This window comes from Emericellopsis cladophorae (genome assembly GCF_022114955.1).
Source record: "Emericellopsis cladophorae strain MUM 19.33 chromosome Unknown NODE_41_length_209042_cov_117_554763, whole genome shotgun sequence".
NCBI lineage: Eukaryota > Fungi > Ascomycota > Sordariomycetes > Hypocreales > Bionectriaceae > Emericellopsis > Emericellopsis cladophorae.
The window spans coordinates 1-27,425 of record NW_026250966.1 but is presented as its reverse complement, the minus strand read 5'-3'; the positions used below and the strand labels follow the sequence as shown (position 1 = coordinate 27,425).

Sequence of the window (27,425 nt, the reverse complement as noted above, 5' to 3'; positions counted from 1 at the left end):
ACATGTAGCACTCTCTGCGCCAATTCGTCGGGTGCATGCCAAGGTGTCCCTCTTAGACTCTGTTTTTCCCGGGCCACGGGGACTGTGCCATATGGTTGCGCTTCATCTCCCCAAGTCTGAGCCCGGTCGCGGCATGTAAATTCGTTTCTGTTGTCGTTTCTGTTGCTTCGACTCCAAGATGGCATCCTCCTCGGAGCGGGCTGAAGTGCATGCGATTCCAAATTCAATGCTGCTTCATACGCTCTTATCCTTGAAGCCACCGTAGACAAGACCGTCTTCCATGCTGCCAAACCACAGCGCCATCGTGTCTACGAAAAGGTTCTTTCTACCGTACCAAGGACCATGTCCTGTCGTCTTCGGCATCCTGTCTGCCGCCTTGAGAATGTAGCCCGGATTCGCAGAGACGGCCAATTGCGTCTGTGCCTCGACCTCCTTTGTACGCTTTATGAATGGCACAACCGTCGCGGCACCCTTCTTCTCCATTGTCTGCAGCAGCCTCACCACCATGTGAGCCATAGCGTTGGCGCCGGGCGTCCATGAGGAGGTGACGTATCCGAAGATGAAGGCTGCGTTGGGCATACAGTCCAGGGCCATGCCGCGCCACGAGTAGTGCTGTCCGGGGTCAATCTCGACGCCATCGACGCGAGGTTTGATTCCATCGAAGAGCTGAAAGTAGAGACCAGTGGCTTGGACGATGATGTCGGCCTCAAGGTTGCGACCCGATTTGAGGAGGATCCCATCTTCCATGACCGTGTCGATGTGATCGGTGACAATCTCGCAATTTTCCTTGTGCAGCGCCTTGAAATAGTCGCCTTGCGGGCAAAGACCTAATCTCTGCTGGAAAGGCCCGTAAGAAGGGTTGAAGTGCACGTGTGGGTCCACGTCAGCCGGCAACTGCTTCTTCATGTCGTCCATGAGTACCTTGCGACCGATTCCAGGGCACATGAGAAGAAACTCCGTCGATAGAAGCTCGACCACGCTCTCAACCCATCGACTCACCAAGCAAGCCCACGTGAATGGCAGGAGAAGGTGCAGCCACCAGTCGTGTATGGGCTGCGTCGAGCGCGACAAAACGTATGATGGGCTTCGCTGAAGTTGAACCACGTGCGCAGCATCCTTGACGAGCTCAGGTATCACGGTAATAGCCGTGGCACCAGAGCCGATCAGGACCATGCGCTTGTTCTTGTAGTCAAGATCCTCAGGCCACCACTGACTGTGGACCACGCGACCGTCAAACCTGTCCAGCCCGGGGATGTCAGCTTCGAGGGCCTTGTTGTCTGCATAGTAGCCCATGCAGCCAACAACAAAGTTGGCCCTCATGGTCTTGGGCTTGCCGTCAGCATCCACGTAGAGCGTCCACTTCTGCTCCTCCGTCTTGAACTCGAGACCGGTTATCTTGTGTTTGAATCGGATCAAGGGTTCAAGACCATCCTTATCGACGGCCTCCTTGAGATATTCGAGAATCTCGGGACCTGATGCCATCTTGTACGGCTTGGTCCATGGGTACCACCCCAGTCCAAAGGCGTTGAGGTAGGAGTCGGTGCGAAAGCCCGGGTACTTGAAAAAGTTCCATGTGCCCCCTATTTGGTCCCTCTTTTCGAGAATGGTGATCTGGCGATGGGGCATCCGGTCACGAAGGACGTGGGCCGTGTTGATGCCACTCAATCCCGCGCCGAGCACAAGGATGTCATGCTCTTCAACAGGAGGTACGGACCCCATGATGAAGGTGCGTGTGAGCGAGCGAGCGGACGATGCTCCCGAACACCTCAAAAGAGACACTAGTAAGCAAGCGACTGTATTGATGGCGGTGTTCGATATGAGGAAATTTTTGGACTTTCACACTCAAGGCTGGTGGTTACTTCCTTAGATTCAGATGAATCAAACCTGTTGGGGCGATTGTTCTTGCCGCTAGTTGATCGACCTTGGCCGCACAGTACACTGTGCGACATCCCCTCCTGACACGTTTGACTTACCTTACCCTATGCCTCCTCCTTCTCCTTTATAAATCATGATTCACTTCAGCTTCACGCCACCATCCTCCATGTCTTCTTCCTTGACTACCGTCACCTTCGCACGAGCTGGCAGCGACACAATCACTCTTTGCTTTCGACCATAACCTAGAACAGTGAGAGCCGCATCCGAAGGAATCGACCTTACAGAAGGCGTGGCATACGTATTTGAGTCGTGTTTCTTCCAGTGGGCAGTTCTTTCAATGAGCATCCGAATGGCGTCGCCCCGAATCATCTGCATGACGCTGTTGAGTGTGCTCTGCCATTCCCTTCCTTGCGGTGTATTCTTTGACCCGTGGCTATCTGGAAAACGCCAGTTCGTGTAGAGATTCCCATGGCTCGGTCGCAGGGCAATATCGTTTTGTTTCGCCGCGAAGTAGTACTTGCAAAGGCAACACGTAGGCTTGCTGGCGCCGATGTACTTCCAGCCTTGGTCCCCTCGGAAGAACCTGAGCCGTTTAGCCTCCGGCGAGTGCAGGATCCAGTCTTCAAGGAGAATTTCGCAGTGGACATTCAGGCTCTTGGCTTTTTTGGCTTCTTGCTCAATAGCCTCGTCCAAGCCGCAATGAAGAAACGCGGCGGCTTTTTCTCGGAGGACTCCTATCTCGCTCGGCTCATTTGACAGTCGTCCAACGATTTCGTGGGAAGTATACCTGCGTTTTCCCGTGGGCAGCGACTTGGGGGAGCTGGAGGGCACATGATGGACCTTGAAGTACTTGAAGAGGTCTGGCCAACGAGTGGCTGCGTCTGCAATACACCTTGCTGCGTCTTGGTATGCGTGTAGGCGAGAAAAACAGTGTTTCAACTCTCCCCAACTTGACTTCTTACCGAAAGGTCCACTAGGGAAAGACTCAAACCCTTTGAGGAGTAGTCGCATGGCTTTGAGAGATGCGAAGCATGATTCAAGATCTACTCCGGGTCAGCGATTGGTCTACTAATGCAAGGCGGTGGGAGTCTCACACTTCTCGTCAGTAGACTGGTCGAAATCAGTAATGTAAACGCAGCTGACCACCTTGCAGATTCTCTCGCGCAGTTGCGTATCTGGAAGATCGGGTCAGCCATCCACATGGCTCGCCATCAACATCATGCCGCCCAAACGAACCTTTAACCAAACCCTGGTCTGCATCATCCCACAACTCGCTGGCCCAGGAAATCATCCACTTGATATAGCTCTGGACCTTCGACCTGTTGAAGAGGAGAATCCGCTCCAGGATCTTTTGTCTCATTGCTACCGGTGAGACATCCCGAATGGCTCCGTCTCGCAAGAGTGAAATGATATGCTCAGCAACCATGCTGCCTCCCTCATGGGTGACCTGGTTACAGGCGAAGAGGAACCAATAAGCATCATCGTCCTCCATAACGGAAACGGCCGTGATAGTACCTGGCGACAAGTTGCTGTCGCACACTAGCGCAATCTTGTAGACAAACTTCTGAAAGATCTCTCGCTCACTGGGACGGGCCGGGGCACGCAAGTCTCTGCGCACGGAGGTCTTGTCGCAGAAGCTTGAAATCGCTTTACAGAATACGATGGGCTCCCTCAGCCGTTGGAAGCTTTTGACAGCTGCTGGAGTCAGCAAGACTATGCCACTGGAATTATGGGCAAGTTGATGAACCCACACTGTTCCACACTGGCATTTGCTCCGGGCATGGTGGACGCTTAGGGGCGGGATGTACCTGAAAAATTGGTTTCTGCTGAATTGTAAGGTACTATTTCTCGTCCAAGGATGGATAAAGACTCACAAGCGGGAGTTCATGTCGACGACAAGCGCCCCTTTTTATAGCCAGGGTGCCAGTCATCGACTGCGGTCATCGCCTACATAAATTGGAGACCAACACCGCGATATTGCCCTCAGGGTCAGTCTCATCTTTGCCTTTCCTTGCAATGTCATGGCTTAGCAGTAAGAAGTACGCAGCCGAGACTTATGCAATGAAAGCTCATGAGGTACCTGCAACCGCTTTGCGCTGCAAGCAAGCCCAAGCGAATCACATCCATGCCGAACCCTCTGCTTCTGTGCGTATAGGTGTGTACTGTGCTACCAACAACATAAAATGATCACTCGAAGTCGAGCATCAACACGCATGCGAACTACAGGCGACCCGAGTCCGCAGCAAGCCAACACGATTCACATGACATTGACATCCCATGATTGGCTTGGGCGCATTTCGCAAACAGTCCATTGTCTTCTTCCAAGTTCTCTAGGCGGTTCCCAAGGCATAGTGACAATGCAATCTTAAGCGCCTTCCAGCTATTTGCGAGCACGCGCGATATGCAACCGCAGCAAGACACGCAGATGCGTTGATCGCATGCACGTCGTGATTCGTTGGATGACAATCGCACCAGGAGGCCGGTCCTGCACTTTCATCGCAAGATCAGCTACAAAGATTGGACTGGGACTGATATTGTTTGAGAAGGGTGAAAACCCCGAAATACTCACATACATGTTGAGATTGCCTTCAGTATACTGAAAACATAGTAGGTCGCGCGAGTTCAACTCCAATATGCTGCTGCTAACTTGTAGAAGAAGAACGACGACCAATCCATCATGCGCGCCCACGGCATGCGTGCAGACCACTATGGCCCCGATAACCCAGAAGATTATGTCGACCCTTCCCAGATTTCAGGACCTTCTTTTACCAACGGGGTCTCTGCCGTTCAAAGCCCAAGTTCCGAGCATTAGCACGACAACTTCAACAATGCCGTCCCAGAGCCTTCCCAAGGCTGGAACTATGAGCAATGTTATGGCGCTGAGAATGGAGACGAAGAGGGAGGGCGTAATATACAGGAACGTGATGGGGGTGATTGCGGTGATTTTATGCCGCCAGGGGATTACCGTGAGTTTTTTTCTTTCTTTTTTGTTCTCGAGATTCTATCTGGTACTGACGGCACCACTGTAGGTTATGCTTGTGAACAGTGCCCCAAACTATGCAAAAATGAACGGGCCCTACAGTACGTATACCTACTAGAAATATGAAGTAAGGCGATGCAACTCACACTCGATACTTTAGGAAGCACAAGCGTAGCCATGACAAGCGCTACGTTTGCCAAGCTAGGTCAAGCTGTGGCTACAAGGTCACAGACAAGAAAGACCTGGAGCGTCACTATCGGGTCTCTCACCCAAAATACGCGGAGGAGCTGGGATTGAAAGATAGAGAAACAGAATGTGGCAAGTGTAGCAAGTCATTCACAAGGGATGACAATATGCTGAAGCACAGGAAAAAGTACCATGGCTAATGCGACCTTGGCACGCTGAGGAGACACGTTGACGGGATGGGATGCACGCACGTTTGAGTAGCATCCTGGTGTTGGGGTAGACCACGCCCCCTGAGAGCACATTACCATCCATCCATGACTGGACTTGTTGGTTTACATGGTGTTCCCCGGGGCGTGGCAACTATGCCAACGGCGGGCTTCTACCCAAACGTGCGTGCAACCCACGTTCTCGACAGGCCGCCTTTGCGCTTTCAGGCGGCATGGTTCACTGAGGTAGGGGCTGATGGGGGGAGCGAGGATTTGGCTAGCAGTTAAGGAAATATTTTGGCCGATGATTGCGGATTACTTTAAGATTAATTCATTTGCGTGTTGTCGAGTATACTTCAAAGGAGAGTATCTCCTGATCCTGAGCAACAACCTGCAGCCCAAATTAAGCTCTCGCTATTATAGTCAGAAGCCTATGCACCAGAATTGACAAGACTGATTACTTTCATTAGAGGCTATGGAAGTTATTTGTAAGGACTATCGTTATAGGCCATGATTGGAACAACGCACCCTGCATCCATGATTAGGACAGACACATGAAAATCAAGCACTGCGCTCATGTTCATATCCCTCCCTTGACGCCACGCTCGCACGAGAGATTTCTCAAAGACAAATTCAAGCCGCGCTCGCCACTATCGCATGGTCATCCGCTGCGTGTCTTAAATCTCCACTCGAGCTGGATCTGGCACTCCCTCTCCTCTGCGCCTCTGGCATCTGCCCAGCAGGCCCCATCGTATCCGGGAACTCCTCTCTGGCCTAGTGATGTGTCAGCTCAAGGTGCTATGGGTCACCTGGCCTGAAGAGATTTGTGGGACATTACATACATGTGGAAGTATGGATGCCGACGCCACTCTCCGTGCACGTGGGCTCGTGTTAGGTGATATGGAGATGTCGGATGTAGCATCCGACGGACGATGCATTGGTACGGCAACGCCGATCTCATAGGGCTGTGGATTTGAGCTCGTCGCAGTAGGATCGTAGAACTCCAATGGTCTAACTGTCGTGTGAGCTATCCATTGGTGTTGAGTGGAAACTTCTTGTGAAGTTGTCAAATGGGGCTCATACGGCTGGTGATGATCTGCCCGGTGATGCAAAGCCGGGCCTGTCTCACGAGGCATCATCTCTTGACGAGTATCTTTCGACAGACAGCAACCCATTTTTGAACCTTTGATTAGACGTTGTAAGGGGTACGGGACTGGAAATGTGCCCAGCAATACGGTAAGCTGGATCGGATGGTGAGTGGCGGATAAACAAACAGGTTAGCTAGCACTGAACGTAGATCCCGAATTAAGGTTCACGAGACAAGACCGACTCCCGGGCCCCGGCTACGCCGCAAAGGGTCGTCAAGCTTTGCCTTTTGCGGCGACTCACACATCCGGAAACCTGAGCCTGAATTGCCGATGAGACATGGCCCATAGGCGGAACCGGATACCTTCCATGGCGTAGCTGGGCCAACGCAGCGACGTTGTTCGAGTTTCTCATCATGAGTGTGCTGGATATCATTCATCTCTCCAGTGCTTCTACTTCACACGCAATACAAAAGGACGACGGGAGCCAAAATGGACAAGCACTGCACGCACTGAATACCAACAAGCAACCATGGTAACCAGTCTCTTCAAATTAGACCACAAAATTTAGACCCGAGATAGACCACGTCCCATGTCGACAAAATGCCGCTCGCCTCAGCCATCAAAGCTCAGTCTTCTCGCTCTTCGTCTGCAGAGCATGCAGCTCCCTAGGCTGCCCGGCCGAGTCGCAGCTCGCAAACCTCCACCAAGGACCATGCAGCGCGCCCACGACATTGGTCACGGCCCATCGGATCGGCGCAGGCATGGGCGGCCAGTTGGCCCACATGCCGTCCTCAAAGGTGGCGTCCAGGTTCATCAGGAAGAAGGGCAGGACGTCGGACATGCCGGCTTTGGACACCGTCTTCTTGCCCCACGCCTTGAACAGAGCGGAGGCGACTGCTGCATCAGGTGAGTCAGGGGTCGGTGCATTGGGATGGCCTGCGAGGGCGGCAATGGTGGTAATCTCGTGGTGGAAATGGTGCTCAAAGGGTTCCTGGAAGGAGTCCATGATGGCCAGCAGCTTGGTCGCCGACAGATCATCTGAAGACTCCAAGGTGGAAAGATACAAGTTGAACTCGGCGAGGCCCCCGAGGAATGTTTCTGCAGTCTGTCAGCTGACGCTCTCTCGCTCATCTTGGAAAGGCCGTCCAAGTCGCTTACCATGCTCGTCGTGCGTCTCGGCAAACACCTGCTTGTCGTTCAGAATCTCCTCCACCCTGCTGAAGAGATTGAGCTCCTCATCATCGTGATGCGACATGACGAAGCGGTACCACGTCAGAGCGTAGTTGACAAAGTCGGCCTTGTCGGACTCTTGGACATGGGGTGCTTGCAGATAGATGCTGTTGTACCCACGGATGATGGCGTTGTGCAGCAGGCCCATGTGCGTCGCACCAGTGGTGAAAAGGTCTGTCTGCCGGGACAAGTCAGCTGGGCGTCCCACAGACTGGATCTTGTGAGATTTGTACCTTTTTTGTCTCATACTGAGGCGTGTGTACAAGTCGCATGGGCGAGTCCGCCCATTGCTGTGTCGGGGTTGTCGTCTCATAGGCCAGCGGCGACCGGGAGACGAATCCAAAGTAGGCGATGGACTGGAGGACGAAAAAGAGTATAAGTCCCGGGCCTGCCATCTTTGCAAATGCTGGATGGACTTCTATGTCCAAGATGATTCAAAGTTGGTATGACAGGTGAGGTAGGTAAAGTGTGATGTGATGTTCAAGTAGGAGGTGACAAAAGGACACGGATCATTGGCTGCTGGAGTACGGAGTTGTCAAGGGTCTGTCGGCCCCTGATCCGACTTGCTTTCAGGCTAAACAGTTTTCATAAAGCCGGTCAAAGACTCAGAAGTGTCAATTTTAGGCCTGTTGTAAATGGCAATTCTATGAATTCGATGGCGATTGTTTTATGGTCCATGCCCACTACAATAGCAGCGCGAAACCCATCAATAAGTATGCCACCCGACAACGCCGTCCGTGCCTTGTGTGATACTCCAAATAGAAATAACCCCATTTGTACCCATTCAAGCCCACGCGCCCACAAGAGCCATTGATAGTGCACCGACTGTGACGGCGCCAAAAGCCCTGGCGCGCTTCGTCCCCTTGAGCGTCTTGAAGCTCTTCTCTGAGAGAAAGTCCTCCGCCAACAGCTGGACCAGGCCAGCGTATAGTAACAGACCAGCTGAAATGGCATTCATGAAGCCAACCAAGAGCAGACCAGGCGCGCTGGCCGGATCGTACACGCCATTGAGCCCCAAGCCTATGGCTTGGCCTATGGGTGTCGTCGTGCCATACGCAAGCACCATGAGCCACGGACGGAGTGAACCCTTTGGAAATTGAATGGCCGCAATGCGACTGCCGAGCGCCAGGCCCTCAAAGGACTGATGGAAGCTGATGGCGATCAAAAAGACCACAAACGCCGGCCCCGTCGCCACGGATATGGCCATGCCAATGAAGATGCTGTGGAAGAGAATGCCCGCCTCCAGCATCACGCACTGCAGCACCTGTCGGTTTTGCTCTTCCTGGCTCTGTTGAGGCGTGGTCAACTTGTCCACTTGGTGGTTCCGTCGGGTCAGGTTCGCGGTCTCCTCGTTTCGATCAGAGGGCAATGGCCGGTGCAACTCGTCCGCTTCAAAGTTGAGGTCCGACTCGTCGTCGTTGAAGACGTCCTGCTCTTCGGGCTTTGTCCCATCTCGCTGGCCGATGGGAGTCGAGGTGGGTAGGGGCGACACGCCCGCCACCAAGCCTTGTGTCGATTCTTCGTCGCCTAGCGAGAGGTCGTTCGGTCGGTGGCCGGCTCGGCGCGCTGCGGCGAGTCCGCTGACGGGCTCCTGCATCGGTATGTGCGTCGTACTTTCGTTGTCGCTACCGTCCCACAAGTCGTGGCTATGCGTGTGCGAATGCCCAGCACCGCGGGCGGTAAGAAACGATTCGACGCCGGTCACGACAATGGCGGATACCATCGCGACGAAACCAGGCAAAGGCGTGTACCCCTCGCTGAAGAAGTAGGGGAGACACGGGTCGGTCAGGGATTCGAACGCCATGGGCAGGAGATGGACAAAGGCCGTCGCCAGAAGGACCCCTGAGCCCAGGTGCTGACAGTAGAATATGATGCTCGATCGTTTCCGGCCACTCGTCGATCGTCGTGATAGTAAAGGCAGCGCGCAGCCTAAGAAATATAGTTAGAATTGCTGCTCCGCCCCAGCGCGCCGTATGTTGGACATACAAAGAGTGCTCAATGCAAGAATGAGGAACAAGGCGGCCACATGCGCGGGGACATCATAGTGTCCCCGATCTCGCGAGCCGCATTCCGGTCGTTCAGTCTCGTCCGCTTGGCCTCCAGCTCCATGCCGCCGTTGGAGTTCCGCGCGGAGCAGTTCGGTCGGTATGTTGGACCAAGCATTGTCGGCCATGGCGGCCATCGGTTCGGGGACTGCGGCACTGGCCGGATCTGGTCGTGATGACCTTTGGGACGGAGGAGACAAGAAGTAAAAGAATGTCGTCAATTTTCTGCAGTCATGGTTGGCCGACCTCTTGCTACTCTTTGTCTAGCTTGAGCAGGGGGTGATACAGCCAAAGTGGAATGTTTGAAAAGAGAAACAAGGGGACTGACTGACAGGATGGATCTCAAAGGTTGAATGCGGACGCCATGCCGCCGTTTCCCCTTGGACGGAGGCAACTAGCGGCATACCCGGTAGCGCAGGGTCCAGCCTCGGGTGCCAAAATGCATAGCGACAGAAGTATTGAGTATGTCTTGTTATTAGCCAAAAGTATGTAGATGAACTTAATTGAATCCCTCGAATTTCCAGAAGCCGCTGTTGGACAAATACAGAGTCTCGTTTCCATTGCATTGGATAATGAATCTGTGATTGTCCTACCTATCCTCGCAACTATATGTACGTAGCACGTACCTGGTAGGTACGCGCGGATTTTGAGCAGATTTCATATTGACTGCTACTAGGTGCCTTCGGGTACGTGGGGCTAGTAGATATACCGGATAGATGCATAATGTTCCATCGCTTTACCCATAAATATATTTCGGTTCCAACACTCTTCGACTCCAACAGCACAGATCACAGACGTCATTACTGACCGTCCAGGACATGCATCAAAGCAAAAAGGATTCACTGCTGACGCACAGCCATGAATAATGGCTTTCCATTTCCAGTATGTCCGAGATGCGGTGCATCGTCCCCCGAGCACTCGTGTGGGGAGCTCGGGGAAACACTGGAGGAGCGGGCGCTATTTCATCGGGAGTCGACGAATGGGAATCGACGCGACAACTCCAAGACGGTTGTTCATCGCTTGATTTCCGGATGTCCTCTACGCTAATGTCTTTGTAACCCACAGGACTCGGATAGGACCCTCTGTTCATGGACACCCAGCCCACGTTCTGTCACCAAGTTAGGTAGCCACGGAGGGGCAGCCTATGGCGACCATGTTGACTGACGATGCGAATGCTTTATTAAAGGCGCGTCGTCCCCTCCTGTGAGACGGTTCGTTTTTGACCTCTCTATACACAACTACATGTAATATACCATATCTCGCCATGTCTTCCGTTGATCTCAACGCAGTCCTCGCGAGGCTGACCCTGGAGGAGAAGGTAAGCTTCCACAACGAGCCCCTCTCACGACACCATGACTGACCCGCCTCATCAGGCCTCTCTCCTGGCCGGCGCCGACATGTGGGAGACTGTTCCCATCCCTGAGAAAGGCGTGCCCAAAGTCAAGACCTCTGACGGTCCCAATGGCGCCCGTGGTGCCTCCTTTGCTGGCGATGTCACCGCTGCCTGCTTTCCCGCTGCCTGCTGTGTCGCGTCGACCTTTGATGTGAACTTGGCCCAGCGCATCGGTGCTGCCCTTGCTGAGGAGACTCAAAGCAAGGGGGCCCGTTGCATCCTGGCCCCGACAATGTGTATCCACCGCCACCCCCTAGGCGGTCGCAACTTTGAAAGTTTCTCTGAGGACCCCTACCTTACTGGCAAAATGGCCTCCCGAGTCGTGTCCGGGTGCCAGGACAAGGGCGTCGCCGCGACCATCAAGCACTTTGCTGTCAATGAGCAGGAGACCGACCGTCTCTCTGTTGACGAGACGGTCAGTGAGCGTGCCCTGCGCGAGATCTACCTCAAGCCCTTTGAGATGGCCGTGAAAGAAGCGAACCCCATAGCCGTCATGACTGCCTATAACCAGGTCAACGGTCACCACGCAGACTCCAACGAGTTTCTCCTCAAGAAGGTGCTTCGGGGCGACTGGGGCTGGGACGGCCTCGTAATGAGTGACTGGGGCGGCACAAACTCGACTGCGGCGTCGCTGAACGCTGGCCTAGATCTCGAGATGCCTGGACCGACTCGCTGGAGGAAGCCCGAGGCTGTCGTTGAAGCTGTCAAGAACGGTGAGGTCAGCGAGGGGACCATTGATCAGCGAGTTCTGCGTGTGCTGGGCTTCCTGAAACGCCTTGGTTGTTTCGAGGATGGCAGTATCCCCGATGAGAAGGCTATCAACAAGCCGGAACACCAGTCCCTGATTCGCGAGGCCGGCTCCAAGGGCATCGTACTACTGAAGAACGAAAAGGAGATCCTGCCTCTGTCCAAGGACAAGGTGGCTGGCAAGAAGATCGCCTTGCTCGGGTATGCCAAGACGGGCATGGCTCACGGTGGTGGTAGCGCCTCTGTCAACGCACACTACCGCATCACTCCTTGGGACGCTCTTCACGAGGCTCTCGGCAAGGATGTTGAGTTCTCGTACGCCAAGGGTGCCCACACTTTCCGCTCATTGCCCTGCATTGACGACGGTGTTGTGGATCTCAGCGGCGGCAAGGGCTTCACACACAAGATCTACGAGCCTGGTCAACCGGAGCCCGTTGAGGTTGAACACGGATACCCGAACAGCGAGATTAGCGTATTGTCCTTCCGTACTCTTGGCAAGTCTGCCACTCTCGAGGGCACCTACACCGCGCCTACGACAGACAGCTACTACTTTACCGTCTCCGGCCTTGGCCCCAGCAAGCTCCTCATCGATGACAAGCTCATACACGAGCAGAAGGAAAACTGCCGCGACGCCATGGGCTTCCTCTTTGGCGGTGCGCCTGCCCCTGAGATCAAGGTGCCTCTTGTGGCCGGTCAACAATACAAAATCAACATCTTCACGAGTCCACCGGCACCCCAGGAAGGGGATGATCTTGGCATCTTCGATGGACGCATCGGTCTGCGCACCGGCTACATGTCTGCTGCCGAGCACGACAAGGACCTCCTGGCCGAGGCCGTCGAGGTCGCCAAAGCCGCCGACGTGGCTGTCGTCTTTACTGGCCACGAGACATTCTGGGAGACCGAGGGCCAGGATCAGCAGTCCTTCAACCTACCCAAAGACGGTAGCCAAGATCGCCTGATCAGCGGGGTCGCCGCTGCCAACCCCAATACCATTGTTGTCAACTCGACGGGTGTCGCCGTGGCTATGCCGTGGCTCAACGAGATCCAGGCTCTGGTGCACACCTGGTTCCCCGGTCAGGAGGTTGGCAATTCCATCGCGGACATCCTCACTGGACGGCAAAACCCCGAGGGCCACCTGACCTGCTCGTTCCCCAAGAAGCTCGAGGACTGCCCCGCCTATGGCAACTTCCCGGGTGAATACGACAATGGCCAGCTCAAGGTCTCCTACAAGGAAGGCGTCTTTGTCGGCTACCGTCACTTTGACCGTCTGTCCCCTGACAAAGTGAACTTTCCCTTTGGCTTTGGCCTGTCGTACACCAGCTTTGGCTTTTCCGACTTGTCCGTCCGCCCGGCGGGCGATGACTTTGACGTGGCTATCAAGGTGACCAACACCGGTGGCGTTGCGGGCGCGACCGCTGTGCAGATCTACGTGGGCAGCGCGTCACCCTCGTCAGAAGACCCCATCAAGGCGTTGGCTGCATTCAGCAAGATCTCCCTTCAGGCTGGCGAGGCTGCGACGGTGACACTGAAGGTCACTGGTCGGGATATTGCGTCGTGGGATGAGAAGTCCTCCAGATGGGAAGTCAAGCAGGGCGAGTATAAGTTCATGGTCGGCCGATCAGCTGCCGATGTGGCTTTGGAGAGTAAGATGGTCGTTGAGGCCAGGTCATACGATCCTTGATTGCCAGACATAGACAAAGCGAATCTGATACCTGCCACTTGAGCACTGCATGAAAATTTGGAGCCTGTTGATCGTGGTATCGAGTAGAAGAGAATGTGACGCCACAGCAACAGTGTCACTCGCCCCGACCGTGGCTTGGGCGGGCCCGCGCCGGGTGGGGGAGGTGCTTGGTCGCGCTTGCCTACCTTCTGGTCTATGGAAGCACCTAGAAAGTGCCCCACCAAAACTTCGTCGTCAATCCATCAGAGTGCCAGTATTAGAAGTTCACGTTGAACTAGAAACTTTAAAGATCCCGCCTGTTTGCGTACTCACAAAGTCTACGATCCTCCATTTTAGCATTTGATACCCCTTGTAGTTTCCAGACAAACCTACACGCAGAAACAAACAGACACACAAAGCCAACAAACATGTCAGCCGACGAGCTCAAGGCAGCTGGCAACAAGGCCATTGCCGAGAAGAACTTCGACGAGGCCATGTACGCTCACCATCCGGACATCTCTTCCCTGGTGCCCAATACTGACCTAGAACAGTGCCAAATTCACCGAAGCCATTGCGATTCAGCCCGAAAACCACGTCCTCTACTCCAACCGCTCTGCCGCATACGCCTCAAAACGTGACTGGGACAGCGCCCTGAGCGATGCCGACAAGACCACCGCAATCAAGCCCGACTGGGCCAAGGGCTGGGGCCGCAAAGGTGCCGCCCTGCATGGAAAGGGCGATCTCCTTGGCGCCAATGACGCTTACACAGAGGGCCTCAAGCACGATGCCAACAACGCTTCGCTCAAGAGCGGGCTGGCATCTGTCGAGAAGGCCATGCAGCAGGAGGCTGGTGGTGGCATGGGAGGGGATCCGATGGGCGGCATCGGAAATATGTTCAAGGACCCCAATCTGATCAGCAAGCTGGCCAGCAACCCCAAGACTGCCTCGTACTTGAGCGACCCGTCCTTCATGACCAAGGTGCAGAAGCTGCAGCAGGGCGACATGAACGAAATGTCCGATATCTTCAGCGACCCGCGCATGATTCAGGTTATGGGCGTGGCCATGGGTGTCGACATGGAGGCTCGCGACTCAGCCCCCGAGGGTGCCTACGAGATGCCCACGGGCGATGCGCCATCGCAGCCCAAGCCTTCTGCGCCCAAGAAGGCCCCCGAGCCTGCACCCGAGCCCGAGCCGGAAGACGAGGAGGCTATTGAGAAGAAGAAGCTCAAGGAGGCTGCCGACAAGGAGAAGGCGCTCGGCACCGAGCAGTACAAGAAGCGCAACTTTGACGAGGCGATTGCCCACTACACCAAGGCGTGGGAGACGTTCAAGGACATCACGTACCTCAACAATCTGGGTGCCGCGCAGTTCGAAAAGGGTGACTACGATGCCTGTATCGAGGCGTGTAACAAGGCCATTGAGGAGGGTCGTGAGATCTACGCCGACTTCAAGCTCATCGCCAAGAGCTATGCCCGCATCGGCACCGCGTACGAGCGCAAGGGCGACTACGCCAGCGCCATTGACAACTACAAGAAGTCTCTCATGGAGCACCGCACACCAGACGTCCTGACCAAGCTCCGCGCGGTCGAGAAGACCAATGTCGAGGCCGCTAAGAAGGCCTACGTGGATCCGGAGAAGGCTGAGCAGGCCCGCGAGGAGGGCAACAAGAAGTTCAAGGAGAACGACTTCCCCGGCGCCGTTGAATCCTACTCGGAGATGGTCAAGCGCGCGCCCGAGGATCCGCGCGGCTACAGCAACCGCGCCGCCGCCTTCATCAAGCTCTTTGAGTTCCCCAGCGCCGTCGAGGACTGCAACCTCGCCATCAAGAAGGACCCCAAGTTCATCCGCGCGTACATCCGCAAGGCCCAGGCCTACTTTGGCATGCGCAAGTACTCGGACTGCGTCGATGCCTGCACTGATGCACAGATGGTCGACATGGAGCACCACAACAACGCCAACGCCCGCGAGATTGAGAACCAGCAGCAAAAGGCCTTCTCGGCCATGTATTCGGCCCGTGACAATGAGACGGAGGAGCAGACTAAGGAGAGGCTCCAGCAGGATCCTGATGTAAGTTCTTCCTTGGACACTTCTTTTGACGGAAGATGGACAGTTTCTAACCACATTCCCAGATCATGGCCATCATGCAGGACCCCGTCATGCAGAGCATTTTGCAGCAAGCGCAGAGCGACCCCAAAGCTCTTCAGGAGCACATGCGCAACCCCATTGTCCGGACAAAGGTACAGAAGCTGGCGGCGGCCGGCGTCATCCGCATGGGCCGGTAAGATCGGCGTTGCGGAGCAGGGCGTCGGGGCTGCCTGGCATGCAAAAGGCCTTCTTTTTGCTAGATAGTAGTAATGCGATCATGAAGTTCAAAGTGCGTTTTGCCAGTGTGGCGTTTTCATCATCTCTCTACTTGGGTAGAAGTGCTAACGAAAAGGGCTGCCGTGTGTGCTTGTTGTAGGATGGTAGTCCTGATAATTCATGATATCGTCTACATACATACTAATAAATACTCCAAAGGCTCAGCCTGGGGCACCCGAGCCCCGTGCCCAAAACACGACACCAAACTCCTTACTCAAATGGGTACAACAAAGGAAACACCACGCTGGGCTCAGTGAGCGCCGTAGAATCCACCCATGTGCTGGGCCTCCCACTTGAGGAAATCGCCCAAGTCGTGCTGCAGGTTGTACGATAGGCCGCCCTTCTTGACGGCCTCTTCCTCGTGCTGCTTCGCGGCCACCTTGTCGTCTTCATCGACTACCAGAGTCACTGGTGAACTGCTGTCGTTGCGCTTGTGCGTGGCACCAGTCGAGACACTGCCGTCTTTGGGCTTGCCTTCCATGGTCCACCGCTTGAGGCCCTTCCCCCGGAAGAACTTTGTGGTATCGTAGTCGGCCTCGGGCAGATCACCCTCGACAGAGGAGATTGAGCTGCGGCTTGACGATGGCGGGCTGGGAGGGCACGCTCCTGGGACCAGCTGCCCGTGTGTCTCAAAGCCGAAATCGGCAAACCAATCCCGGAGGTCATCCGCATACCTGGCGTCGCCCTCATCATACAGGTCCGGGAGGATTTCACCCGCGCCGAGGATGGCCATCTGGAAGGCTGTCCAATCGAGCGTCTCGTCCATGGTCTTGGCACCGCGACCGAGGTCACTCTTGGCAAAGGCAATGGGACCATGGCGGAAACTTGATACGGTCAGTGTGTAAGGCGTGCTCTTGAGGTAATAAAACTCGTCGTCTTCCTCCGCTTTGAGCGTCGGCGTGATATTTTTGCGCTTCTTGCCTGGTGGGATATTGGGGAGCTCCGCGCAGGGCGGAGGTGTGTTTCGCTTCGGGTGCTTCGGGGGCGGCATGGGAAACTCGGACATTTGAGTCATGGGGGATGGAGATCCGAGGAAATCAAAAGTAGCCAGACCGTCGTTCTCATCCTCTTCGTCGTCGGCCTCTTCTGCGCTGGACAGCTCAGGCTCTGTCTCCACGATGTTGGTCCAACGGCGACGACGACTTTCCATGTTCTTGGCGGGGATCGGTGGTTTGTCTTCTTCATGGGTGGATGTGGCCTTGTCGTCCACCGTTGCCAAAGCTGGCTCTGACGTGAAGAATGGATTTGCTGGAGAATCGGGCTGTCCATTGATCGATTTGGCGATGCTGCCCTCTGAAGCGTTCTTCTGATGACCCTGGGAGCGGCGGTCCGCACGAGGGGGAATAGCTGGCTTTGACTCCTCCTCTGGGTTTTTGGAAAGCGTTTCTTTGGCCGGCTCCTCTGCGTCATCTTTGGAGATCGGTTTAGGTTTGGGAGGCTTTCGGCCACTGTAGTTCATCTGCGTGTCCTTTGGAGGGACCGTAGGCCTGAGGCTCGCTTTGCGTTGGGCCTCTGCACGCTCCTTGTTAACTCGCTCAAGTTGCTCCTCCGTCAAGATCTCCTCTATCTCATGTCGTTTAAAAACGCTCCCTGTGAGTAGCTCGGTGACGTTTTCGGGGAGCGCCCACCTTGTCGCCTTGGATGGCCGACGTTGCGGTGCGTTGACGTTTGCGTGTGACTGGCTATGCTGCGCTAGAGGTTTACGAATGGAAAGCGAAGGCTTCAATAAATGCCCATGGCTGCTGCTCTTGGTGCTGTCGGCAGTCTTTGGTGTTTTGGTAGGCTCACGGGCTGAGCGAGGTGCCGAGGACCCTTGCTGTCGCGCTGATGTTTGACCTGGTGGTGGGGGTGATGACTTCCGAACCTGGATCGGTGGTGGAACTGATCGCGACTTGCGGCGCTCAGCCATGAGCACCGAGTCTCGGCGGGAGCCGCGGCGAGGGGTGATCTCAAGAGGCGCCTCAGCCTTGGGTCCGCATTTGATGTGATCCCCTTTGTTGCTGTTCATTAGAGCCAGCGGCCTCGGTGCTAGGGAGAGATCTGGATCTGAGCGTGATGAGAGGTCTTGTGACTTGACGAGGGGGTTGATGTCGAGCCCAGCGCCAACAAGGTCATTGCCAACACTATCAAAGGCCTGGTCTGTCTCGCGAATGAGCTCGCGGACGCCATCCGACCAATCCTTCAAAAGCTGGGTTTCCATGTCGCGTTTGCCCTCGGTGCTTGGTTGGTCAAGGCTCACAGTTGGCAGAGTTGTGTCCGGTGTGCTTGCAACCTTTGTGTCCAAATTGTTGTCGTTGTTCCTGGTCGGTACAGCTGAGTTGTCCGCTGATCCTCGGTGTGATGAAGAGGAGTCGAACACCGACGAATGTGTAGGACTGGCCAGGAATGTCGTCGGTTGAGCCTTGTTCTGCTTCTTGTCGGGAACGGCAACCGGAACAGCAGAAGAAACATTGGTTTGAGGAAGCACAAAGTAGTTCACATGGCAGTTCAGGCTGCCCGGTTTAGCACTGGCTTCGGAGCGCGACCTTGCATGGGAAGTTGTTGATGGGGGCGCGTCATTCAGGGTCCTCTTGTCAGGGTCCTGCCGCTTAGCGGCGTCCAGCTTGGCCAGGGCTGAATCCAGCGCGGACGCCGAGCTGAGATTAGAATTGGAGGGCGCCCCTGCATTGCTGAAGGCATTAGATGCCTCGGACGGCTTGCGCTGATGTGATGAGCCATTGGCGCTGGGTAGTGGCGAAGGCGCACGCTGGAGGTCTGAGTTGCTCCGGCCGTGAGCGGAAACGGGAGCTGTGCCGCCAGACGTCGAGGATCGTCGCGCCGGTGGGGGCAGCCATGTGGTCAGACGGCGCTTGATGGGGTTCTTCTGGTCATCGTTGAAGAATGACGCACTGTCCTCCTCTTGGAAAGCGTCGTCATCTTCTTGGTGAAGCTTTGTCTGGATGAGCTTGCGGAGAGAGAATGTCGATGTTGTTGCTGCTGCCATTGTGGTCTGGGTTTGTGGTTTTGGGTACCCTGTATCTTTGTATCCCGGTGTAAGGGCGAGAAGGAACTTCGAGTCCGTGAAAATGATGCTCGCGCGAATGTTTCGTTTGATAGATCATATGTCGAACAGCCCCAGGACAAATAGATCAGGTTTTGTTGTTCGGGTGTTCACGAACAAAGAATGTCTTTGTCTAGTGCTCGAGTCGAGGATCTCGTTCCTAGGCGTTTTCTGTGGCGGCCAACAAAAAGATGTTCACGAAATAGATTCTTCACCTTGGCTGAACAAAATCCAGTTAAAATGTGCTGATAGGAAAAGGTCAATGGCTTTGAAGAAGACGCCAGACTTAACATGGGATCCTGAAACAGGAAGGAGAAATGACGATTCCTGGTCAGCGCGGAAAGACATCAGGGACCAGCATAGCACAGCCTGCCAGAAGCCAGAGATGGGCAGAGACCCTCTAGGTGAGATGAGTGCCGAAGGACCCTGGAAAGTACGAAGCTCGTAGGAATCGGCCGGCGGTTCGCATACCGCATCGAATCCCACCAACTGATATCGCTGATTCCTGTTTGGCGGCCTGGTGCGGCGGACCCGAGAAAAGCACAAAAGACATAGCGGACTCTTGTTTAGCGCCGCAGGGAGATCGTCAAAGATGCGAGGCTTCACCTACTACAGTATACGCCTTGGATGACTGAGCACAAGCAACAGCTTACAGCACCGACTAATTCTTGCGTACCCTTGGACGACTTTGACCAAGGGATCCATCCGGTGATGTTTCCTCTCGATGGATCCAAGGGTCTCCCAATGCCGACAGGGATGTACATCCTCCACTCCATGTTGTGACGTGACTCGCCCAGCAGCGCAGTGAATGATTGGATGGTGACAGCCAGCAGCTGGGGAGGATCCCTGCCAGGAAGGGCCCCAACTCCGTAGATCGACGTTGTCGTCACTGACACTCAATCCCTTGATCGACGACATCCTCGTGGTCGGCATGCGCAGTGCTCACGACGGGCTTTGGTTTGGGATATTTTTGAAGGTGCGAGTCCATCCGTTTTGGCTTGGCTGTTCAGGCTCAGCGTCCATCCCCGAGTCGAGCTTGTAGCATAGCCGCCGTCCAGGACTCAGGGACTGGAGTCGCGACTCACGATGCGCGCGGTGCCGGGGGGACCGATAGTCTAGCGTCTCCCGGCGCGGATCGCACCATGAGTGTGTGTTGATCTTGGCTGTCTTTGAAGTAACAAGAAATCGAAATGTGGGAGCTGTTTCAAGGTTGCAGCACGCGAATTTGCACCCGCGCCGACATTTGCAAGTCTATAGAGTCGAATTTTCAATGCACGTGGCCGCAGAACGCTGATCAAGCCGGAAGAGTGCTGGCGATTGTTCCCCGTAAAAGGGCGTGTCATGACCTCGAGCTCGGACGCGGGGTCCGCGGCAGGAAAACCGCCGTTTGACTCCCTACAAGACATAAAGGTCTCTTCTTGCGTTGGAGACATTTGCATTACGATGTTGATCGAAAAAGGGTATGCAGGCACTGTTGTATATGGAATGAAGCATTGATCCTCGGTCAAGACAAAGGGAGTTGAAGCAGGGTAAAAGGGGCTAAAATGTTAGGCAGAAGGCTCACGACGTAACGCGAAAGTGTCATCGAAACGGACTTTGAACCACCAAGATCTTCTTTCTTTATTCGGCGCACAAGTCCAGCTTGCACACCGTCGCCCGATCCCCCCTCATATCCCAGCCTTCCACCCAGACACCTGTCTCGCCCTTCCGACATCGACACTCGCAATTCTGTACCTCCCTCTATCATCTCCATCGACGCCCATCAACACCTCATCCTCGTCCCAGTCCTCTCCCGCATCGCTGTCCTCGTCCAGCAGCAACTGCTCCTTCTCTTGTGCCTTCTGTCGGGCTTCCCTAGTAATCTTCTTGTTGTTGATATTTCCGCCCCAGCACATACCCAGAAGTTTGTGTACAGATCTGAAGAACCTCTTGGGACGGCTGGGTTTCTTGCTCTGCTTGCCTGCTCGGCGGTCTGCTTTGAGAGTTGGCTTCACCCTGTCGGAACGGTTAAAGGCTGTAGTGGAGGAGAAGTTGTGCATGATGTACTGCTTGATTTGATGGAGTGAGATTGAGAAGTATGCCAAGAAGATACAAACCAGAGAAAGCCGTCCGGTCAGAGGCGAAAACTACTTATACCATAGAATGAACGTTGTCGTGTCCCATGTCTGGCTACATTCCAACGTCCCGCTTTGTCTGAGGGGTTGGCCAGGAGGCGGCTGGTCGTGAGCATGGGCTGTCTGTCTCAAGCATTCCGAGGGTTGTGTGAGGCGTTGCAGAGTCGGGCTGACGATACTATGTTTCAGCGCCAGGTAGCGGAGGCCAATCATTTGGCATGGACTGACCATTGGCTCGAGACATGCATACGCATCGGGGCGATTGGTGAAGAATTATGCCCTAAAGACAATGCTCATTTGTTGGAGTGGTAAATGCTGGCCTCAAACAGGAGACAAAGATGCAATGGAAGGGAGTATTGTAGTAATCTTGCCTTTGATGCCATCAATCTGACATCTCCAGGTCGCCTCCCTCTCCCTGCCCCCCAGCCCCATCGCCTTCCTCATCATCTTCGTACTGCACAAATGGCACGAAACGGAAATCAAGAAAACATTGTTTATCGCCTTCCGTGACCACCATGAGCTGCAGGTTGAGGACTCCCTGCCGATCACCTCTTAGACTGACCTTGCTCGCAATGCGCATTGCCTCCGTTGAGTTCTTAATAAAGTCAAATTTGAAGCTCTGTGACCAACGTTCTTGTATACTGAAGGTTTCCATAATCTCGCGACCCCGTGCAAAGTCAACAGCGGAGCTGCCGAGATCGCCTAGGCCGGCCAGGGTAAGAAAAGGCGCCGACTTGGATGTAGTAATGACGAGTTTCGTGGGGGCCGTGGGCGAAATTTCCGCAAAGGAGTCCAATAGCGATCGCGATGGCATGATGATCTTGAAAGCCATGTCGTTGCGGTCGAATGGTATCTCCTCGGGAATTTCGGGCACATATGTGGTCAGTGCCGCCGTCGTTTTGACACCAGACTCTTCAATCGTCACCTTGAAGGAGTCGCCCTCCTCGGCGTAGAGGAGTGTGCAGGTCCCCGCCAGCCCAAGGGTCTGATTGCTGAAAGCATCGGGACGATAGTTTCGCAGGTTGCTGCGGTACGGATCTGCATCAGCCTTTTGAGCCCGCGCTGCAACATCGACTGCGCCGAAAATCTGGAGAACTTCTAACAGAGAGGCAAGGGGTATTTGGAAATTGACAGGCTCGTTGGCTTCGCCATCGTCGGATACTGGAAGATTGACGCTGTACGTTTGAAACAGCGCCGAGTCGAGGAAAGAAACACCTTTATAGTCAGCACTCGCACGGCCGAAAGCTGCTTGCTGCCGTACCTTGCATTACGCGGGCATGGTCTGCCGCAAATCGGATCCCCTGCTGGGTGATCTGGACGTGGACCCTCGGTGTGAAGTTAATACATTTGAGAAGTTGATATAGAGGCCGCGTGGACGTGGCCACGGCCTTGAAGATCGACTGCGTCTCGGCTGGCATCGTAATGAGGGTATTGCGGGCGCGAAAAAGGAAATCAACCGCTAAATGCGTTTCTTCGTTCAGCTATGGTACGCCCTTCTCGTCCCACCAGCTCGGATTCAAGGGGGGGTAATCTAGACGTAGACTCCGACCGCGCAGAACATGTATACCGTGCCGTACCTGATGATGTCAGTTAGTATAGTATGAATGGTTCGGGGCGAGGCAACGAACGCAATGGCTAGAGATGCGGGAATGCCCAAGAGAGGCACGTTGGTAAAGGAGCGGTCTATGGTGATTAGCAGACTGCGACTGGAGTGGTGAGTCGAGAACATACTCAGTGCAAAGACACCAGTGAGTGAGATGCCAATCAATAGGAGAATAAAGGCGACGAGGAATTGTGTATTCTTTCCAATGGTCGGCAGGAAGGGGCTGCCAGCAGCGGCTTGCCAGACTTCGTGCAGCGAGGAATCCATGTGCACGCTTGGTGAAGCAGAATAGAGAGACCTTGCTATGTTGGAGGCGTCAGTACAATGGTGCTGACTGGGACAATTGCTGCCTGGCCGTGGAAGTCGGATGCGTGGTGAGGTTGAGCTGACTGGAGCTCCGAATTCACGATGGGTACGTACAGGTAGCTGCAACGTGAACGCTGGCCCCAATTCGGACGATCCAAGTTCAGTTTAGCGTGGAGAAACGCGGCCTGGGGACTTGGGCCGACGTGTTAACATTACGTAAGCCGGCGGCCATCGCCAAGTGGAACCCCACGGAACTCCTACCTCCGATCCACCTTCCTGCATCACCGCATCGATTAGAACAACGTCCTCATCATCACGACGTACGCGCGCATATCCCGACTGGCATGGAGCTAGATCAACCACTGGTAGACATGGAGTTAGACCAGCCCATGGCAGAAAGTGAGTCTTTTCATTCATGGTTCCGCGATTATGCTAATGTCTCCAGGCAGTAAGCGCAAGGCTACCGAGCCTCCCGAATCGCCTGCTGCGGCGAAACGCGTTAAGCATGGCGACGTCGAGGACACCCAAACTGCCAAGAAGAGCAAGGAGCCCTTGAAGCGGATTCCATTCCCAGAAAAGGTCTGTATATCTATCATTCGATGAGTGACTTGCGCTGACAGGAACAGCCTGCAGTTATCGAGGAGCGCAATGGGGAAATTGAATTTCGAGTTGTCAACAACGACGGCGAGCAGGACTCACACATCATCTTGACTGGACTCAAATGCATTTTCCAGAAGCAACTACCAAAGATGCCAAAAGATTACATCGCGCGACTCGTTTACGACAGAACACATCGATCGATTGCCATTGTCAAGAAGCCTCTCGAAGTCATAGGCGGCATTACGTATCGACCGTTCAAGGGCCGCCAATTCGCCGAAATCGTGTTCTGCGCCATCAGCTCGGACCAGCAAGTCAAAGGCTATGGCGCACACCTCATGGCACATCTCAAGGACTACGTCAAAGCATCTAGCGACGTGATGCACTTCTTGACGTACGCGGACAATTACGCTATTGGCTACTTCAAAAAGCAGGGGTTCACCAAGGAGATTACGCTCGAGAAGAGGATATGGATGGGCTATATCAAGGATTACGAGGGCGGCACCATCATGCAGTGCACCATGCTACCCCGGGTCCGCTATCTTGAGCAGGGCCGCATGCTGCTGAAGCAAAAGGAGTGCATCCTCGCCAAGATCCGGGCTTACTCAAAATCACACATTGTGCATGCGCCGCCTAAGGAATGGAAGAACGGAGTCAAGCCCATCGACCCTCTCTCTATTCCGGCCATCGCCGCGTCCGGCTGGTCCCCTGACATGGACGCGTTGGCCAGACAGCCACGCCACGGACCCAACTACAACCAACTCCTTCACCTTTTGAACGACATGCAGAACCACAACTCCGCCTGGCCGTTCCTTGTGCCTGTCAACCGCGATGACGTGGCCGACTACTACGACGTCATCAAGGAGCCCATGGATTTCAGCACAATGGAGAGTAAGCTGGAAAAGGATCAATACCTGACTCCCGAGGATTTCATCAAGGACGCCAAGCTCGTGTTCAACAACTGCCGCAAGTACAATAATGAAAGCACACCGTATGCAAAGTCCGCCAACAAACTGGAGAAGTTTATGTACTCCCAGATCGAGGCCATCCCCGAGTGGTCCCACCTTGCAACGTCCAAGTAGCGCGAAGATCAAGGGGGCACTCGCCACCATCAGCAGCGAGCGGCAAGCCTACCCTGGGAATACGTGGAGGTAACTTCGTCGCCCATGGGGTCCTTGGAAGGGACAACGGACATAAGTTCCGAAAACGTGCAGGCCCAAAGCCGGCGCCTGAATTCCGGGATACGAAGCAAACGATTTCTATGATTGGGATGCTTCAATTTGAGCGCGGAGTTTCGGTTAATTTTGAGTATCTTTTTCGCCCTTTGGAATACCCCGAACAGTGCTATTGGTCTAGAAGCCCATCACTGTTCTAATAAAGAAGCCAATGATTTGACTATGCCAAAGCTATCGCTCCTCGTCCGACGCGGCATGTCCCTGGTGATATATTGCAGCTATTGTCCTCGAGAAGCCGCGCTCGAGGATATGTAGAGTGTCTCCGACGCCCTTGTGCCCGTTCCGCCGCGAACCAACATCATCAACCATTCATTCACCTCTTTCATTTCTACCCCACACTAATTCAGGTTTCGCGTTCCCGCAAATCGCCTTGAATGATACTCGTGGCAATGTATTTCCATTCGACGCTCCGAAGCTCAGCTATGTTGACAGAATGGCGCGAATGAAGGTTGAGGTCGTACCTCGCAACGTCTTATTCAAAGACCACGCGGGCAATCCAGCTTGGATGTGCTGGACCAGCCGTTCGGACCGACCAACGTCTCTTCCTTCTCTGAGATCGTGTGTGTCTTATATGGTAAACCCCGATATCAATCCCGAATCTTTCAACGGCCATGATTTCAAGCGAGGCCCTGAGGCGCTAGATGTCACGCACCATGGCCGAGATTTCCAGTACGAGTTTCTCTTGCCCCCGAACGCTGCCGCCGAGGAATGCGTCATTCATTTTCGAGGTGAGATGACTGCTCGAGGCACAATCTGGGATCCAATCCGAGAAGTGACTGCGGCAAAGGAGATGCAGAACCTCCAGAACCCTGGGTTGGAAGTCAGTGATGACATGGCCGCTCTCAGACTCGGTGCAAACCGCAAACAGGAGCCTTACAGCGATCGGGTTGGAGAAGTCCAGAGGCTCCCGGGACTTCTATTCCTCCTGGAGGATACTCCTTGCGACATTTTCGACCACATATACCGTGGCGCCCTTTTCATGTACCCCCACGCCGATGTCAGCTGGGGCGGCACTGATGCAAGTGCTGCTCGTGAGATCTGTCTGGTAAACTTCGATCCTATCCCTATCGACGATGAAGAGAGGAGCGAGGGCACTGTCAACTTTGATCCTATGGACGATCCCGTCCACCCACAGTGGCTTCCGGCTGCCCCGCCGCCGAATGAAAGAAAGCGCCAACTTGATGGCCGGCATCCGGAAGAGGGCAAGAGTATTACCCTTTGGACGGATAGATAGGCGTATTCCGAGTTTCCTCCACGCTTGCAGGCTCGGGAAAGCGACGACTGATGCGACTGATATGGGCTTCCAGTCGAGATGATATGGTCAACAAAAGTGATAGCGATTTCACGTAACGGCACATGTGGCAAGGCAAGTCATAACTTTGCTATGCGATTTTGCCCATCAAAATGGTCCTGCGGCGCCATTGCTACTCATCCACAAGTCCTTGTATCTGCTCCGATCCCAGATGGGATGGGCTCCCTCGGTTTGGATCTTTGTGCGGGACCGCGACTTGTAGGGAACTTGAGCTTCTCTTTGGTGATACCGCCAATATCCCCGAGCATATTTTCCCGCCATATTTTCCCGCTCTCCTCTTGTTTATACTTCGCCGCGTTATTCGCCCTTGAAGTTGTAAGCCATTGCTCACCCAGATTCTCGATTCCTCGCAGATATCCGTCGATCCAATAGCAGTAGGAGTCGCGTAATCCGGGCCCTCGGACCGCGACACAGGCACTAAACTTTGTAGTATGGTTAAGGTCAAGTGATGGTGGATGGCAGACAGCCTTCTGTGTAAGAGAAAGCCGCCAATTCCGGGCGCTGGATTCGAACAATGGCGCACGGGTCCAGCCGGCCGGACAAGGCATACGAATTCCACTTTTGTCTAACTTACATATAGCGTCGCGAATGGCGGCAAGACCCCGCCCGCCGCGAGTCCGTGACAGACTGGAGGCATGTGCACATTGTCACGGACTCTGGTCGGCACGTACCACAATGCAACGCTCCTTTACGAGCAAAGCATTCCCATTCCAAGTCAATAAAGATCCCTCTTGTGGGTATCTGCGGCATGTGAAGCAATCTTAAATACCAGCGCGGTGTCTGGTCGGCCAGCGCAGAGCTAACACGGAATGCGTCGCGCTTCGAAAGCTAGAGCCACGAAGTGGCATTATGCATTTGTCGCGTTATCAACAAGCGTGGTACTCTGTACTGCCGACGACTAATACCAAGGTGTGACAGTCCGCATCGTTGGCTGCTGTCTGCTTCATTGTTCAACGGCAGGCAGCGTCAGAGGCCGACCTCATTACTATTAATAAGACCCTACCTCACCTGAGTGACCTCACCCAGCCCTTGTTCTTCTGGCGACACATCCCTCATCTTTGCACCAACCAAACATCGCTCTCCCCTCAGAACCTGCTCATCCTGTCGGCGACATTTGGTAAAATTGCATCGAGCACTTCCTAGGACAACATACCACCGCCAACGACCAGCCAAGTGTCAGCTCACCGCGGGGGCGACCATTGCAGGGCAGGTGACGCTTGTGTCTCATTGCCTGAGCTGCAGTACGCGCCAACGTCGGCGACAATCTGTTGCCAGATTCTAGCCCGCCCTTGATCAACAAGGCTTGGCCACTCCTGGCTTTCCGTACACGCCGTGAACCGCTCTCGCGCCGCTCTATCTGCGCCTTGTTCGTTGGGGGGGGGGGGGGGGGGGGGGGGGGGGGGGGGGGGGGGGGGGGGGGGGGGGGGGGGGGGGGGGGGGGGGGGGG

At 54.6% G+C, this 27,425-nt stretch overlaps 10 protein-coding genes across 10 annotated transcripts; 4 read left to right on the top strand and 6 right to left on the bottom strand.

Moving 5' to 3' along the window:
• Nucleotides 1–234: 234 nt before the first annotated feature.
• On the bottom strand, nucleotides 235–1,719 carry J7T54_003705 (FAD-containing monooxygenase-like protein; the record flags this gene model as incomplete). Its single annotated transcript, XM_051508171.1, has 1 exon — nucleotides 235–1,719. One exon carries the CDS (start codon nucleotides 1,717–1,719, stop codon nucleotides 235–237), a length of 1,485 nt encoding a protein of 494 aa, XP_051360639.1.
• Nucleotides 1,720–2,013: 294 nt separating this feature from the next.
• J7T54_003704 (uncharacterized protein) lies at nucleotides 2,014–3,657 on the bottom strand (the record flags this gene model as incomplete). Its single annotated transcript, XM_051508170.1, has 4 exons — nucleotides 2,014–2,735; nucleotides 2,970–3,050; nucleotides 3,112–3,570; nucleotides 3,627–3,657. 4 exons carry the CDS (start codon nucleotides 3,655–3,657, stop codon nucleotides 2,014–2,016), a joined length of 1,293 nt encoding a protein of 430 aa, XP_051360638.1.
• A 3,297-nt stretch (nucleotides 3,658–6,954) lies between these two features.
• On the bottom strand, nucleotides 6,955–9,747 carry J7T54_003703 (uncharacterized protein; the record flags this gene model as incomplete). Its single annotated transcript, XM_051508168.1, has 5 exons — nucleotides 6,955–7,433; nucleotides 7,494–7,743; nucleotides 7,799–7,921; nucleotides 8,392–9,494; nucleotides 9,552–9,747. 5 exons carry the CDS (start codon nucleotides 9,745–9,747, stop codon nucleotides 6,955–6,957), a joined length of 2,151 nt encoding a protein of 716 aa, XP_051360637.1.
• A 1,127-nt stretch (nucleotides 9,748–10,874) lies between these two features.
• On the top strand, nucleotides 10,875–13,431 carry J7T54_003702 (beta-glucosidase b; the record flags this gene model as incomplete). Its single annotated transcript, XM_051508167.1, has 2 exons — nucleotides 10,875–10,928; nucleotides 10,984–13,431. The coding sequence occupies 2 exons, from the start codon at nucleotides 10,875–10,877 to the stop codon at nucleotides 13,429–13,431; spliced, it is 2,502 nt and encodes an 833-aa protein (XP_051360636.1).
• A 407-nt stretch (nucleotides 13,432–13,838) lies between these two features.
• J7T54_003701 (uncharacterized protein) lies at nucleotides 13,839–15,692 on the top strand (the record flags this gene model as incomplete). Its single annotated transcript, XM_051508166.1, has 3 exons — nucleotides 13,839–13,906; nucleotides 13,962–15,477; nucleotides 15,540–15,692. The coding sequence occupies 3 exons, from the start codon at nucleotides 13,839–13,841 to the stop codon at nucleotides 15,690–15,692; spliced, it is 1,737 nt and encodes a 578-aa protein (XP_051360635.1).
• Nucleotides 15,693–16,021: 329 nt separating this feature from the next.
• J7T54_003700 (uncharacterized protein) lies at nucleotides 16,022–18,754 on the bottom strand (the record flags this gene model as incomplete). Its single annotated transcript, XM_051508165.1, has 1 exon — nucleotides 16,022–18,754. The coding sequence occupies one exon, from the start codon at nucleotides 18,752–18,754 to the stop codon at nucleotides 16,022–16,024; it is 2,733 nt and encodes a 910-aa protein (XP_051360634.1).
• A 1,724-nt stretch (nucleotides 18,755–20,478) lies between these two features.
• Nucleotides 20,479–20,850, bottom strand: J7T54_003699 (uncharacterized protein; the record flags this gene model as incomplete). Its single annotated transcript, XM_051508164.1, has 1 exon — nucleotides 20,479–20,850. The coding sequence occupies one exon, from the start codon at nucleotides 20,848–20,850 to the stop codon at nucleotides 20,479–20,481; it is 372 nt and encodes a 123-aa protein (XP_051360633.1).
• A 457-nt stretch (nucleotides 20,851–21,307) lies between these two features.
• On the bottom strand, nucleotides 21,308–22,795 carry J7T54_003698 (uncharacterized protein; the record flags this gene model as incomplete). Its single annotated transcript, XM_051508163.1, has 3 exons — nucleotides 21,308–22,140; nucleotides 22,187–22,336; nucleotides 22,657–22,795. 3 exons carry the CDS (start codon nucleotides 22,793–22,795, stop codon nucleotides 21,308–21,310), a joined length of 1,122 nt encoding a protein of 373 aa, XP_051360632.1.
• Nucleotides 22,796–23,205: 410 nt separating this feature from the next.
• On the top strand, nucleotides 23,206–24,513 carry J7T54_003697 (uncharacterized protein; the record flags this gene model as incomplete). Its single annotated transcript, XM_051508162.1, has 3 exons — nucleotides 23,206–23,233; nucleotides 23,280–23,413; nucleotides 23,461–24,513. The coding sequence occupies 3 exons, from the start codon at nucleotides 23,206–23,208 to the stop codon at nucleotides 24,511–24,513; spliced, it is 1,215 nt and encodes a 404-aa protein (XP_051360631.1).
• A 724-nt stretch (nucleotides 24,514–25,237) lies between these two features.
• Nucleotides 25,238–25,900, top strand: J7T54_003696 (uncharacterized protein; the record flags this gene model as incomplete). The annotated part of the gene is made up of 1 exon (XM_051508161.1): nucleotides 25,238–25,900. The coding sequence occupies one exon, from the start codon at nucleotides 25,238–25,240 to the stop codon at nucleotides 25,898–25,900; it is 663 nt and encodes a 220-aa protein (XP_051360630.1).
• Nucleotides 25,901–27,425: the final 1,525 nt, after the last annotated feature.